Source organism: Onthophagus taurus, chromosome 1, assembly GCF_036711975.1.
Source record: "Onthophagus taurus isolate NC chromosome 1, IU_Otau_3.0, whole genome shotgun sequence".
NCBI lineage: Eukaryota > Metazoa > Arthropoda > Insecta > Coleoptera > Scarabaeidae > Onthophagus > Onthophagus taurus.
Genome location: NC_091966.1, coordinates 16,925,431 through 16,941,750, shown reverse-complemented (window position 1 = coordinate 16,941,750; position 16,320 = coordinate 16,925,431). Strand labels below are relative to the sequence as shown.

Here is a 16,320-nt window from a genome sequence, read left to right as displayed (position 1 = left end):
TTACTGAAAGCATAAAAGTATTTTTGACGCTTTCGCAGACACTTTAGACAATTTTCATTTCACAACTTGTTCCTTAGTCTGCTCGATATATTCTATTATTAATCTTATCTATTTCGGCTAATTTATAAAGGCAAGGTTGTTAAGCTATCAAATATTCTCCATGTTTGGTTAATTTCTATATATTTTATTTGCTATTCTTTAAAAGCTGGAAATAACTGTGAGTAAGTAAAATCGTAAGGTATTTGGAGCAATTTAATGCTATTTATTGCTGACCTGTAGGGGTTATAAAAGTATGTACCGAGAGTACACTGGAGTAGGTAAATTTTTGATATTTTACAATTAAATAGTGAAAATTGGAAATTCAATTTTTGAGCATCCTCTATAAGATAGATTTTATATTTATAAGACTTTATGGTCCACTTGCGGTAGACTAGAGGTGGTAACATGCTTGAAAGTAACTTAGATCGAAAGATCAGGATGAACGTCCCATATAAGGAATATTTCAGAAACGTAAGTGCAATGGAACAAAAAAAACAGGGCGTTGCTATCTTTTTTAGAGGACACTGTTGATTTGCAATAGTGTTTTCCATTGTTCTGTTGGTGGGTACTGTTGGTGAAGATGTTCAAAGATCAAAAATGGTGGGCATGGCCGTCTACATATAGCTCATATCTTGAATGTTGGGTTCGGGTCGGTTTGGTTCAGTTCGATTGGGTTGGGTTTGACTTGGGTTCCGTTGGGTTGGGTTTAGCTTGGGTTGGGTTGGGTTTCTGAGGGCTATTCCAAATATCTGGAAGAAAGCAACACTTATCTTAATACCTAAATCAAAAAAAGATGGAGAGGATCAAGCGTACAGACCATTGTGCTTTCTGAGCGTGATGGGACAAATACTTGAAAGACTAATCAATGGCAGAATAAAAGCTGAAATAGAAAGGAGACAATTACTGAGTGATAACCAATTTGGCTATATAAAGGGAAGAGGGACAGAGGACGTGATAACGTCGATTGTACAGAACATCATAGATACAAGACTAAAAACGACTTAGCTGTGGTCATTAAAGGAAGCCCAATTAAACCCAATATTTCCTGGAGAGAATATCGGAAAAGATGACAGAAATGGGATTGCAACTAGCTGAAGAAAATACGGACTATTAAGACTATTATCCTAAAGGGAAGACGAAACCTAAACGAAATAGGTTTAGTTATTTCGTAATTTGAACGAAACGTCAAATTATATCTTAGCAGATTGTACGTAAGGCAAAGCCTACTTCTTGTAATGGCCAAATTTTGGTAACTAATGGCATAACGTTTTGTAATGGAATAACTTATACTAACTAGAAGCAATGGAAACATCATACTACTCTCAGAAAGAGACAGTTTCATATAGTATCGATTTGCCAATTATCAAACCTGTAGTAGTTACAGTTTAAAAGAAAAAACGTAGAGTCCCAAAAAATTTAAACATCCTGTATCGCGAAAACGGTTGATTTTCGGACCCATGTTGATTAACACTTTTGACTTGTTTTCGACTGTAGTACTACCCCTATAAATATTTAAACGTTGTTTTAAAACACCCTGTATACAATACCGTACATTAAATCAAAACTATAAGTAGTTTTTTAATAATTAATTTCAAAGTGTTCTCTTCATGACTCGTTTAGATAAACATCTATAATAAAATTAATAAAAGAATAAATATGTAGTTTTCTGTACTAATAATAAAGAAAGAAGTGGCTATATCTCCATAAAGAAAGATTAGAAATATAGCAAGAAGAATTATAATGAAATCAAATACTTTACAAAGGTTTCTATAAATCGGCGATATTCTAAGAAGTTATAACTTCTATCTTGGAATTTAAAATTAAGCCGTTTCTAATAACCGTTGAAATCAAATTTTTGCCACAATAAAAATCTGTTATTTGTTGAGCGACTTTCATTCTGTTGAGACTCAGTGAGTGAGTTCGTTATTTTTGCAGTTTCACAATACAACAAACTTATGAGGTTGCCGACAGAATTGATGAAAATATTGATAGCTACACAACATCAGTAAGATCTAAGAAATGGTTTTAGGCTGTGTTTGCTTTTTGTATTGATGAAGTGTGAATAAAGCTTGGCAACTTTGTAGAAAAGGAATGCAGATAGATCATTAAACGTTTCGTCGAATAATGAAACTTTATCTTAAAAATAGGAACATCTCTCTTTTAAGGGATAGTCATATGACATGTCAAGGTATTACCTGTGAGAGTGTATGATCAGATTAGATTATCTAACAGTATTAATATGCAACGTAAATTTCTAATAAAGTTAAATTTGTTTAATTTCAAATAATTTATTCGAATATAAAGAAATTTTAATACGTTATATACGGGTATTAAGGACTAGCGATATCGGTTCAAATAATGGAAATATAAAACTTATCGTTTGCATGCGAGGGGCCTTTATTGTTTTTATGCCGGCTTTATTGAGATTTAATACCGAACCCGGGGTTAGGATTTCAACAAATAGCTGGGTCGGCTTTAAATTGGAACCTTTTTAGTTTGGTTTTTAGTTTTTCGCTGCTTCCATTCGCGACGCGATTTATTGTTCGATTCGAGGCGATTTACTGTTGTAGGCTATTCACGCGCGAATTCAATTGCATTTTAAAAGAAGATAATGGTATTATATTGTATAAATATGACGAGGTTACTTTTCCTTTTAAAACGTTTTCAACAAACCTCGAAGAAATTAATAGGGACATATTTGAAATAAAAAAAAATAATAACGGATTCGAGAAATAAAAAAGTATTAAATATTTAAACGTTTATTTTAGTTGTCCGAAAAAACAAAGCGAATACTAATAAAATCGGCGCGTATCGTTCTTCGATCAACAAAACGTATTTTCGACGTTCGATACCGCCCATCGTTGTTAATTTACTTTTACGGGCCATTTAAAAATGATGATTTAGTGGCCTATTAACTATATTCTTCGCGATAGATTTTAATAATGCAAATAAAAAATAAAAATCGCGTGTATCTTTATACTCGTTTTTATGGGAGGCCTTTGGATGCAAAAATATAAAACCAGCTTTAACGTTAAATCGTAAATGTTTATCTTGAAATAAAACATTATAAATCTCCTGCGAGTACGTAGTAATTGCAATTTTTCGAAACATCTCGCTTAAATGCACGTCATCGAAATGTTTTATTACGACGTTTAACACAACTATATTTTATTTTCAAGGCATTTTCATAACATAACAACAAATAATTAAGATGGATACCTAATGCCTATTAGATACTTAAGTCAAAGTCTTAATAAAACATCAACCGGTAAATGGTATGTTTACATTCCAAAGTCATTAAAGAAATACTATAAGTGAAATACAATGATAGTTAGCCGTTTTGTAATTACGGAACTTTTTTAACGTTATTTCAATGTTGGTAATGGAAAGGTTGTTCCAATTACGTCATTATTTTTTAAAACGACCCACCCCATCATCGTCGAAGGAAATCAAACTAGCAATAGACCAGGTGACGTGGCAATTTATATTTCATGGACGGTTCAATTTTTATTTTATTTACCGCTTGAAATACCCCAATACTCCGTACTTTTAATATTTTAGCGGTTGCGCTCCAGAGACTACCGGCTTGCTATAAATATAAGAGACGGAAATCTAAGTGCGCCGGCAGTGGGCGAATTTAATATTCGTTTTTAGGCGTGAATATTTCATGTCGAAATGATCGAAATCGATTAAATGGTTTGAATTGAATCGAAACTATAAAATATGATTGGAATTCTTCAATTACGTTATTATATCGTCCATATAAAATATTGATGTAAGTATTTTGTTGCGCAGTAAACTATGGGGCGTGCTACAAAATGACCTCAGTTTATATTATATGATTAAAAATTAAAAATATCCCTTACATGACTATGAATAATATCATAAAAATCATTATATTAGAGGTATTTGTCAGAGAAAATTATTATTGTGGGGATTTATTTATTTTATTATCTCTCTCAACGATCATTTTGTACATCATCTGTTTGAATATTTTCACAGATTGCGAATTGCTTCAAAAAGGTTCTCTTCCATTATTTGAAATAGTTAAGAAGATGTAGCAGATGAAGATACAAAGAATTCTACTTCTTCTTTGAAATGAGAATAAAATATTAGCGTACAAAATTAAGAACAATTATTTGTACTTGTATTTTTCAGAACGTTAAACGGAGTTTGATCGTAAAACATTTTTATGGCAGCATATTGAAAACTGCAACAACATTATTTCCTTCAAATCTCATGCATATCACATGTTTACAATAATAATTTGCACGAATGAAGAAAGAAAGGGAAGAAACAAAAATAAAATAATATGAATTTGGAAACAGAAAAAGTAGAGGTGAGAGACTAAAAGAATTTGCATTTTTATTTAATGAATACTTTCTCCGATAAGCTGCAAGACAGAAAATGGACGTGGACAATCTCGGGCGGACAAAATAAATTGGTTTTTCCTTAACCTCATTTTCATTAAATGTCAAATTTGAACCGAGGCATTAAACTACTTTATGAAAAATACTGTTCATTCTGGAAACTTAAAATTTGGTATAAACTATCCACAAACATACTAGTACTGCATCAGAAAATTTTATTTCCCTATTACAAAGTGATTTGGAGAAAAATATTTTCTTTTAACTTAATTTTTAAAGCGACAGTTTGAAAAATATAAAATCATCTTGTTCATGATTTGTTAAATACCTCGTATTTAAAAATTTTTGGAAATTTATTGGATTTGGGACACTTAATTTACCAGAAAAGTAAAGTATTCTAAAATCTATGCAAGCAGTACATCACTAATGACAAAAGTTAAATTAAGAAAATGACCGAGATTTCTGATAAAATTGTAGAGGCTGCTGGTAAGATATATAAATCAACAGTTTACCGTGTGATTAAAGAATATAAGAATACCGGAAACAAAGAATGTGAGTCCCCAAGCAGGCCCAATATACTGGTTTGATGAGACATGATTTAATGAAGGTCATACTAAAAGGAAAGTTTGAGTAGATAAATTCATTCAAACCATGAGGCAAGCATTTTTCGAAGGTTTAAATAAAGAGCTTAACAATTCATCAGGAAAAGGAAGACAATTAATAATTTTTCATGTTGGTTCTGAATTGGGTTTTGTTGTTTGAATTGAGTTTAGTGCTTGAAGGTAAAAAACGAAATATTATCATGAAGAAATGAACACGAAGGTATTTGAATATGCAGTTATTGTAACAAGATTTCCTACCACAACTGTAAAGTTCAGAAAATAACAACAACATCTACTAAAAACCAAATGCAAACTTGGGTTTCTTTAAAAGATATTGTGTATAAAGAAAACATGGTGCAAAGCCATTAATGGCTTCGATAAACGCAAATAACGAGGGAAAAGGGAATATAAAAAAAACGATAATGGCCACCTATTATCACATGTGCTCTATAGACTAAAATACTAATCATCAGCACTATCTGCTAGCAGGCGAGAATAAAACAGCATTCAGATGTACAAAAACATCAGTTGGCAATTTATGAAAATCTATCTGGAGACCACTTACTAATCAGATATTTTAGTCCATATACATAGTTATATATACATAGTAAATATAGGATAAATATATACATAGTAATAGTGTTTACTATTAATTTCTCTGTAATCTCTCGGTAAACTGCATACTCAGAATGCTAATGAAAGCTTCACCTCAACTGTTTGGCAATTAACCACAAAGCGCCTACTTATTATGGCTTGAAAATAGTTGAGTTTAATTCATTTAATATATTATTGTTATTGACAAAAAAATACACGTAGAAAAAGGACGACTATCGAAGCAACGCGACGAGTCTCTGCCCAGAGAAGTTTGGAAATTGAGTGCATTATTATTCCATCGCTATATTTTAGCGATGAAAAGTTTACTTTATAAAAACACAGATGCTTTATTGTATGACTCTGGAATTATAGATTAGTTGATAAGTCATATTGCAAATTGAAAAGAATCAATATTGGAAATTTTTCGTAATAAACAATTATTTTTAATTATTTTCAGAAAATCATAATAAATTGTAATTCCAATTAATCATTATAAAATTATCATTAACATGAAATTATTAACATTTGCAACACAAATTATTAGCTTTCCAATAAAAAAGACGATTTTTAAAATATCTTTTAGTTTTTGAGATATTAATTTTTAAACATAATAAAACATATTCTCATTTTTTTAATTTACTCTGAAATCTTGGAAAATTCCTGAAAATATTTCTAATTTCCTTGAAATTGATACAACTTTTTGCTCATCTAAATGTATTATAACTTTACTTTAAAACGTTTAAAAGTTGCGTTTTTAGAAATTTTTATAAAAAAAAACGTTCAACCCCAAAATATAAAATTTGGTGTAACCTTATAATATATCAAAAAGTTTTTATTTTACAAAACCCACCATTAATTAAAAAAAAATCTAGTTTTGTCTAAGATTGACCCTCAGATTATTTTATTTTGCTATTTTAATTAGGTATCCGTAACAGTCAGTAATGATAACTTTTACATAAGAAAACAATCTCCGAGTAATTTTAATTTTGGTGTTAATGGTGTTATTAATCACTCAAGGTGTTATTCATGGGGGCAATAATATTACCACAATTACAATTAACGATGAGTTCATTATTTCAAAAAAAGTATAGCGCTGTTTTGCTTTTGCTATTAAGTCATTTCGGAGTTCTACATTGTGTAATTTATATTTAAATCAGTCCAGCTAGACTTTATCAAACGCTTTTACTACGTCTAAGAAGCGACCCACCGTGAACTTTCCTTTCTAAATCCCTTGTTCAAGGATGTTATTAACCCAGTTGATGGATAGTTGAATGATACTTGTGAAATTCAAACTCGATATTTAGGATTAGACTTAAATCACCAATTTCGTTTGATTATCTTGCATAAATAGTTTTTTAAAATATCTTCCAGTTTCTGACTACTTCTCCAATCAATATCCGTTAATTATATTTAATCCAGATATTTTAAGATTTGAAGCAAATTTTAGGTTGAATCACATTAGGCCATTTCTTGTATTAGTTGCACTTTTTTGTATCTAAGATGTCGGGTTAACTATCTCTTCACTTAGGTTTGAAAGGTAAATGACATAGATGCCGTTTGGATTATTTATACTGATATACAAGCAATATAGACTTTGTAAGAGGGTATAAACGTTATTAATAATTAAGTTTGTTTTTCTTTGATAAATTTAGTGAGTTTTAAGGAGACATGATGGATGCCGAAGTTGGAGGGATTTCTAGAGAGGATTTATTTTGTGTTTGGAAATTGATCTGGTTTTGGACATGAAAGTTATTGTATTGTTGTTACTTCTTCTATCTTCTTTCTTCCATCATCTATGCCATCGAACTGGGCGAGCTTCCTTGTAGTTTGAACATATAGGTGGGTCGGTATTTTCTTCGTTAACTTTAACTCATTTAGGCTTGAGTGAGCAATAACTTTACATGTGTCTGTAGCATTTCTTTATTAGTTGTATGGTGGTGATTCAACAACGCACATCTTCTACTTTTATTTAACAATATGGTCTGGTTGAATTCTTCTTTGATGTCGTTCTCTGAGATCCAAGATGGAACGTTGCGCAGAGCTACTACGAGAATTCTCTTTGATGCATTTCAAAAAGTGTCGAATACATACTGTATTGGTATACGTTAATTTTTGTGGAACTACGCAGATTTTAAATTATTAGTATTAAAGTTGTTGACAACATGGTATCTGTTCTGTTATAGATATAGATAATGTAGTTATATCAATAAATCAAAATGATTTTATATACTATTCTATAACAAATGTTAAAGAATATAAAATGGTTTAAAAATATTTTACATAACCGAGCACAATAATTTTCTAAGAATAATAGAATGTGAATTTATTCACTTTATATACAGTGTGTTAATTAATTATCATGACATCGGGTACGATAATTAATTAACACACTGTAGATTATTATTGATGTGTGTTGAAAAATAGTTCAGTTTAAATACGACATCAGTTGTTGAGTAGATATAATTTGTTGATTTGAATACATCTAAACTAATATTATAAAATCTTATAAGTACAGTAACTAATGAAATATGTAGAACTTAAAATATAAAAAAAACGTTGACACTTACCGGCGATTGAAGAGGTGGAGGCAGCACCGAGCCAAGCATGGGATGATTCCAACAGCTTGGCCTGAAACAGAAAAATCCGTTAGGGTCGTTTGTCATTGTTGGGCAGAGCGTTGGGCCGTGTGTGGCGCTACGTTGGTGGAATAAATGCGTTTTAATAGCGCAATGTACATAAAATTATCATAAAATACGGTCGACTCTTTATTTATAATTGTTGCCGTAATTAAATTCTCTTAATTTATGCTACGCCCGGAATGTAATTTGTGTGCGACCATTAAAGGAATGCGTGGCCGGGGCTGTTGACTCCGCCGCTTTTTCCTCCATGTTGTACGCTTTTTTTAATAACGACGCGGCTTATTAATTAAATTCGTCCTGTCAGGAACTGAAAAGCCGCGCCGATTCCCCGAAATAAAATTACCAGTACCGTTTTATCGCGAACTAAATCTTTGTACTGCTTGGTTATATTTTAAAACAAAAGGGTTTAAAATAAAAGAAGTAAAAACCATCTCGCGCGTGTCACCATTTACATAATACCGTAAAAATGCGTACCGGTCTAAGTTATTTGCTTCCGTTGGAAATTTAAATAAATAAGTCGCTTCGCACTTATTGTGCTTCCTCCCACCATCCTTTTCTTTCGTTGAAATAATAACAGACGAGCAAAATACCCCGGGCAATAGACTTTTCCGCACACCGAGAGAAAATAATGAATACAAATTTATCGCCGCTTTTTTTGCTTTGTATAATTCTGAATACATTAACGTCCACCTACCACCCCTGTGAGCTGCCGGCACGTGTTTTATTTGCAGCTTTTTGTGCCGTACTTCCGCGTAAAAGGAAATTTATCCATTTTTAAACGGCAACTACAGTCGAACCTGAATAAATGAAATCTCATAAGGCCTCTTCAGAATTTTCGCTCACAAAAGTATTTTTACTAACATATCCTTGCATTTAATTTACAAATTTATATTAAATATAATGTTACACAAAAAAAGATATGCATTGAATGAAGAGCTACCAGATGCCTCATCCACTTATCCTCATCGTACAAAATTATGTAAATATATACATTGACAACGTCAGGGATCAGAATGACCGGCGGCCGAATGTAATATATCATGTAAAATGTACGGTTGTCCATAGCCGTTGGAGAGAGCCTTCGACTTCGGCACGAAGAAACATAAGAAGAGAGGTAGCAAGAAAGGAGGAGGCAGGCGAAAAGAAGGAGAAGGCTCGTTAAAAATACAACGGTAATTACACGGCGTTCACCGCCTGGTCGGGAGTATTGGCCATCGAAGGCGAGACATCGACCAATCGCGAAACGCCGACATCCAAGAACTCACGTTCCGAAGCACTTCTTGTACGCCTTGCATGACTTGCCGCTATCTTGGCGAAGTTTGATTGCTGCGATTCCCGTCGTCATTATGATGTCGACGATGGCTGTTGCGATTTTGTGATTTGGTCTTTGTTTCTATAAAGAATTGTGGGAGGAGATTTGCTAAGAGAAAATATTTTTATTTTTTTTATTTACAGTTAACCTTTTTAGTTCGATTAAAAAGTATTCTTTATGGTTGAGATGGATAAAATGATTCTGAAGTAAATCAATCGACGAAACGGGCCAATAACGCGGTATGAATTTTACAATATGTGTCGTCGGGGAAAATTGCGGTAAAAGTGGCGGTGGGGGCGTCATTAAGCCTTAATAGGGTATCGACGTGCCGCCGACGACCTCCTCTTGGCGATGCAGGAAACCGCACAGAAAGAGAGTAAAGGAAACGAAAAAAAAATAAAAGTAGGGGGACCTCCGCAGGAATTTATGTGACAATTTCAATTGCGCAAATAGTTTTACCGGGGTAGCCCTTGTTTACGACCGCTTCTATATAAAGGTATACTCTTTACGACTTGTCCAGCTTGTTAGGTATACTTTATTGTCCTCGTTGATGTATTCCTGCGTCGGTCTGAACGGCAGTCAAATTTAAAAGGGCCCGTCCGTGGACCGGCGATGCAATAAATATGAAGGCGCATCCAATAAAGAAGAGAAATAACTTACTTAGCGGAAACTGCGTACGCCCCATTCGGAGCCTAAAGGTTATTTCGTGCTATTAGAGCCGACGGTTTACGTTTTAATCGCGAATGACGGACTGCGTTGTCGACTAAGATAGCAACCGTAAGAAAGCTTTCCTTCACCGTTATAGCTTATTTTGGTATTTCTACCATATTTCCACTTTTTGTGGGTCTTGAGTACCTCCAATATAGGTAGATGGAGCAGCTGCTTACATATACAGGTATTAACAAGAATGGTAACGCAATAAATAATATGTTGTTACATGAACCGTTATATAACTTGACCAAGTATAAAGAGATTAAAAAAACACAACTGTTTTTTTTAATTTTAACTTGATATAAAGACATATTTATTACAATAAAACCTCGATAGAACGAACTTCGAATATAACGGACAAAACATTTTTAACATCCAACTCGGGTTATTAACAAAGTTGCTGTATTCCATGTTCATAGGTAAATTCGGGGTATTCCCCAATAGAGATGTGACTTATTTGAAATAAATGTATTTAAAATACAAATACAAAATACATATTAGCTATTAGTAGCTTATTTTGTATTTTGGAAATACTAAATACTTTTTTCTTAAACGTCTCTAACATGATTGTCTAAAACTTAATTTCTTTGCTGACTTTTCCTTCTATATATAATAGTCTCAAACTTTTAGATTTAGAGGATCTCACACATACGACAAAGTTGCCGAACTAATTTCTGACATTCACTCAGAATATGATTTAATAAAAACTGTTACTGATAATGGAGCGAACAAAATTTCGATAGCTCTGAAGATGATGATGAAAATAATAATGATGAGGATGATTTAGTTACATCAGCTCTCCCGGAGCAAACTGATAATCATGACGAATATTTACTTCCTAATCATGAGAGATATGCAACTCATACTCTGCATTTGATAGTTGCAAGGAATATAGAACAAGTTAGAACACAAAATAATCCTTGCAAAAAATTTCATGAAGCAGTCTTCGCTAAATGTCAAGCAGTATGGAATCTATGTTCTAGATCTCCAAAAGCATGCGAGATATATTTGGAGTGTACTGGAAGGTCTGTTACTTCTCCATGCCCAACTAGATGGAACTCTTATTACAACTGTATTCGAGAATTTTTGACAGTGCAAGAACAGCTAAATGATACGTTAAGAAAACTAAACTTGCCACTTTTTAAAGACAACGAAGTAAACTACCTTTCGGAATACATAAGTTGTTTAAAACCAATTGCTGACGCCATTAGAAGCTAAGAAGGGGACTACTACCGGAACTAATGCGTATACGACGAATCTTAAATTCGCTAAAAACTGATAATCCAAAGTACTTTAATTGATACAATAGAAAAAAGTATAAACAAGCGTTTTAATTGTCACTTGGATTTGGATGAACCTACTGCAAAGGGTGCTATATTGGCGGCCGATTCCCATCCATATTTTAAACTAAAATAGGTACCAAAATGTAAACGAGAAAATGTGAAAAAATCTGTGTTGATGAAATACGGATGATGAGATAGGAAATGCTATTGGAAAATGGAAAGAAAAAAATTAGACGCACTACATGTTTGAGGATTCATCAGATTCGTCCATAAGAAGTGATAGTAACAGTAACACCACTACTAACTTAGAAATACTTCATTATTTGAAAGATAGTAAAAAAGTTTTTATTAAATATAATACCCGTATTCCAGGTTCTGCTCCAGTAGAAAGCTTTGGCGGAATGACAATAAGGCCTAACAGAATGAAAATGAGCGACGAGTTATTTGAAAAACTAGTGATTTTAAAAATCAACAAAATAAATTTATGTTCATATAAGCTGTGTATGAACAATCTAATCTAATTCTGCGGTTCATTTCCTAGAGACAACCAATAATCTACGACTAATCTGTGGCAGAGCCGCTAGATTGGATTTGCCAAGCTGTAGTTCATGTGATTATTTAACCAGTTCACTAATGTAAATTTTATAAAGGGGCAATACACAGATTGACAACATATATTGAACGTGTGATGGGAAAAGTTAAAAAAAAATCTTGTAGTGGTGTTTAAATAAAGTATTTTATAAAAAGTATGTTAATAAAAGTATTTTGAAAACACGTACTTTGTATTTTGTATTTAAGTACTAAATTACAAAAATATTTAGTATTTTGTATTTCAAGTACAAAAATTTGAAACTATTTGCATTTTGTATTTAAATACTTTTTCAAAGTATTTTTCACATCTTTGTTCCCCGAGTTGTCTATACGATATATAAATCAAGGTCGGTAGTTCTAGTTTTAATTATTATTCAGTGCTAGATTCTTGTACCATATTTTTATTGAACTAAAAGTAGAACTAACACTAGACCTAGAACTAGAAACATTCAGGTGTAGCAGTACGTTTCTTAAGACGGCTAAACCCCAATGTTTCTAGTTCTAGCTCTACTGTTAGGTCTAGTTTTACTTGTTATTTAGTACCAGATTATTGTATATTTTTATTGAACTAAAACTAGAACTAAGACTAGACCTATAACTAGAAACATTCGGATTTAGCCGTTTTAAAAGACGAACGGCTAAACCCGCATGTTTCTAGTTCTAGGTCTAGTGTTAGTTCTAGTGTGTTAGCTCCAGTTTTAGTTGTTCTGCAGCCGCACGTCTCTAAAGATGGCTAAACCCGAATATTTATAGTTCTATGCCTAGTGTTAATTCTAGTGCTAGTATTAGCTTTAGTTTTAGTTGTTATTCAGCGCTAAATCGTTGTATATTTTTCATTGAACTAAAAGTATAACTAACACTAGAAATAGAACTAGAAACATTCAGGTTTAGCCGTACGTCTCTTAAGACGGCTAAACCCGAATGTTTCTAGTTCTAGGTCTAGTGTTAGTTCCGATGCTAGTGTTAATTCTTGCTTTAGTTGTTATTAAGCCTTAGATTGTTGTATATTTTTCATTAAACTAAAACTTACACTAGACCTACAACTAGAATCATTCGAATTTAGCGGTCTTAAGAGACGAACGGCTAAATCCGAATGTTTCTAGTTCTAGGTCTAGTGTTAGTGCTAGTCTTAGGTCTAGTTTTAGTTGTTATTCAGCGCTAGATTGTTGTATATTTTTATTGAACTAATAATGAACTAAGTAATAAAGAACGCAACCATGTGGATAGCTGTTCGAATTAGTATGCATTAAAATTATTCATTAAAACAGTTTAAAGTGCAAATTAAAAATTTTTGGCTATAACGGGCACTTCCTTTCCCGTATTAATCTGTTACATCGCGGTTTTACTGTATTTGTTAAGAATTGAAGATGCTTTTTGGATCAAAAGTTATGGTTGGAATTTGTCTGGGAGTGCTGAAATGCATTATCAATGCATAATTGCACCTGCCCACGGATACATTTCAACAAAAGAAGTATGATCCTTTCGAGTTACATAACCGTTCGCACGGAATAAAATTTATGACATTCCACCGCAATTTATTTTAATACCTATACACCTATCGGATCTTTTTGTTCGATTTTTCCGTTCGTTTATTGTTGGGCTTAAAGGATGATGTATGCATCGAATGGAGGGTATAAATTCGTATTTCGTGACCTTAATCCAACTTACATAATTAAAATACAAAACATTGCCGTCTCGACTTGTGATTTATCGTTCTACTTGTACATGAAAATAGTCCTCTTGAACGTTATCTGTTTTAATAAAAATTTTTAAAAACCTCTCGGATTGCATTATTAAAAGTATCGGAGTAAATTTTTCGACTTTTTCTCATAATTTTTGTACGTTTCGACAGTTTCATTTCCTTCTACGGGGCACGTCACTCAGGGCGAAATATTCGAGGGCAGGTGTGTGCTGCCGCTTGTTGGACGTTGTTTTTCGGCCAGAAACGAGGCTCCGCTTTTTTTAAATTCGACCGGCAGAAAAATGCATACGTACAGTTTCGCTAGCTGTACATCAATATCGAGTACAGGGGCATTTTTTAAATCGTACTCTGTACGAACGTTAAATCGCGGTCGGGAAATTTTTTCTTTGTTCACTGGGGGCCTTCGTTAAACGACCGCAACGTGTATCCGCAATATAACCGACGTCTGTCGCCGAGGGCATCCTACATACACATCGACATGCGGCAACGATGCGAAAGGTAAATATCGAGCACGGAAGAAATGTAATAAATATCGCCCCGTACGCCATTATTTTCTGCGAGCTGTGCAAGTTCGTGCAGCAAAAAATTGCTACGTCCGTTCTAGATTTCGTGAATTGACGCTCGAATACCGATTATTACTTAGACGCTTAAAATAACGAGAATGGAAATTTTGAATAACGATTTTTTTAATGCGAAAATCATGCTGTGTATGATCCAAAATTATACCAAATAAATAAAACATTTTGCCCAATTTTTGAAATTATTCCAGCGAAATGAAACGAATTTCAAATGTAATACTCGGAAATGTAAAAACGATAGGGTAAATTGTGAATACACGTATTAAATAGTTAACCATCAGCGCGGTGAATGTCAAATGCGGTCAGCTTCAATTTATTTAAATATATTAGGACTTTTATTAAACAAAACCGTGAAATTGGCCTAAAACCAAACCGTTTTTAGGTTTAACCTCTCTGTCGTGCACATCGGCGTCAAAGAGGCACGGCAGCGTTGACACGTGTCGGCCGCAGTGGCTGCGATGACCGCGCTGCAGCCTGTCACGGTTTTGTACTTTTCAGAATATCTGAATATTGGTAATGGAAATCTGTGTTTTCGGACCGAAACTGAAAACTGCGATTTGTTAAAACAGCAGCCCCAATTTCCTCTCGACCACTTGTAAAATATTTACAACGATTCAGCGGGCTACTACCAACCAAAACTTCCGATAAATTCGATGTTTTGCGCTTCCAACGGTTTTAGTATCTCTTTGCGGCACTTGTTCTAACGAAAACGAACACGTCCGGTGATACCACGTGATGTTCACGTCCTTCAATGTCTACAAACCATCAGGTTTGCTTTTTTTTTAACCAAAATGTACTTCGAAAGCGTAGATTAAAATTGTTTTTTGATACTCAATTTTCATGCCATATAACCAATTATTTTTCAGGCTCAATTTTTATGAAAAAAAGTTGCTAAATATTTCGATTAGTTGTGATAAATTATGCACAATTTTAAGTAGTATATGAAGTATACTGTTAATATGAGCTGAAGAGTTGTTCAAAATTAATGTGAAGTTGAAATGGGGAAAATGGGAAAGTGAAAAATTTTGGAGTAGGGTGTTTGATTTGAAATGAGCTGACATAAATAATTATGTGATAGCTATAAATATGGTCAAGAAGGAAAATGAATGAGTTGCATCGCAAGTTGTGATATAAAATGTTTATCAAAGTATCAAAGAAAGTGTCATGAAGATGAATGTAGTGGAACGAGAACTATACGGTTTCAAGAGTTAGTTGTTGACGGCAGAGATTAATTTGAAGACTGAGGTGATGTTTGATTACATAATGTCGTGGTGAATAACACCAGATTGGATCTAAACGATAAGTATGCTGCTCAATGTGTCAAATAAGCTATTTTTCTTCTAAGAATATGGGCTATAAGCAGCTAAACTATTCAGTAATTACACATGCGGAGTAAATTCGCTAGGATCATTACCATTACATTTTTTTTGAATATTTCTGTGAAACTGATAAGACTTATAAGGAAAAGTATCAACTTTATAATAAAATAGGAGTTTGAAAAATCTCGATTAACAATGTTTTCTAACATAATTTCTAACACGAAATGATTGGAATAAACTCCATGATTCATGCAAAAATGAGTCCAGATTTTGCAAAGTTAGTAAGTGATGAGGTTCAAATCCACTAAAAATATTGCTAATCAAGATATAAAATAACAGCCAAGAAGAAAATGAAAACAATACGAATAAAATTATATCAAGATATAAAATTAAGTTTGAAACTAAGTCCCTTGTTGGGTTAATATGGTTTATCATCAAATATATCAGAGACGAGTCGTGTTTATCTTTAAAAGTTTCAATTCAGCCGCTTTTCAGTAATTTTTGTCATAATACTTCGGTCATCTGGGATCTTTTATTGTAATTAAGGGGGATGCAAGGAGGTTATGCATCCATCCCTTGTAAT

At 33.1% G+C, this 16,320-nt stretch overlaps 1 protein-coding gene and 1 long non-coding RNA gene across 8 annotated transcripts in view; one reads left to right on the top strand and one right to left on the bottom strand.

Moving 5' to 3' along the window:
• Window positions 1–16,320, bottom strand: part of LOC111415750 (protein bric-a-brac 1-like) — a 561,730-nt gene that overhangs the window by 33,237 nt on the left and 512,173 nt on the right. For all 7 annotated transcript variants that reach the window (XM_023047590.2, XM_071197810.1, XM_023047588.2 and 4 more), the window contains one exon: window positions 8,170–8,230. In XM_023047590.2, coding sequence (XP_022903358.2) covers window positions 8,170–8,230 — 61 coding nt within the window. The remainder of the gene's footprint in view (window positions 1–8,169; window positions 8,231–16,320) is intronic.
• On the top strand, window positions 3,681–6,177 carry LOC139430629 (uncharacterized). The gene is made up of 3 exons (XR_011641022.1): window positions 3,681–3,814; window positions 4,042–4,378; window positions 4,433–6,177. It is a non-coding gene; the product is annotated as an uncharacterized lncRNA (long non-coding RNA).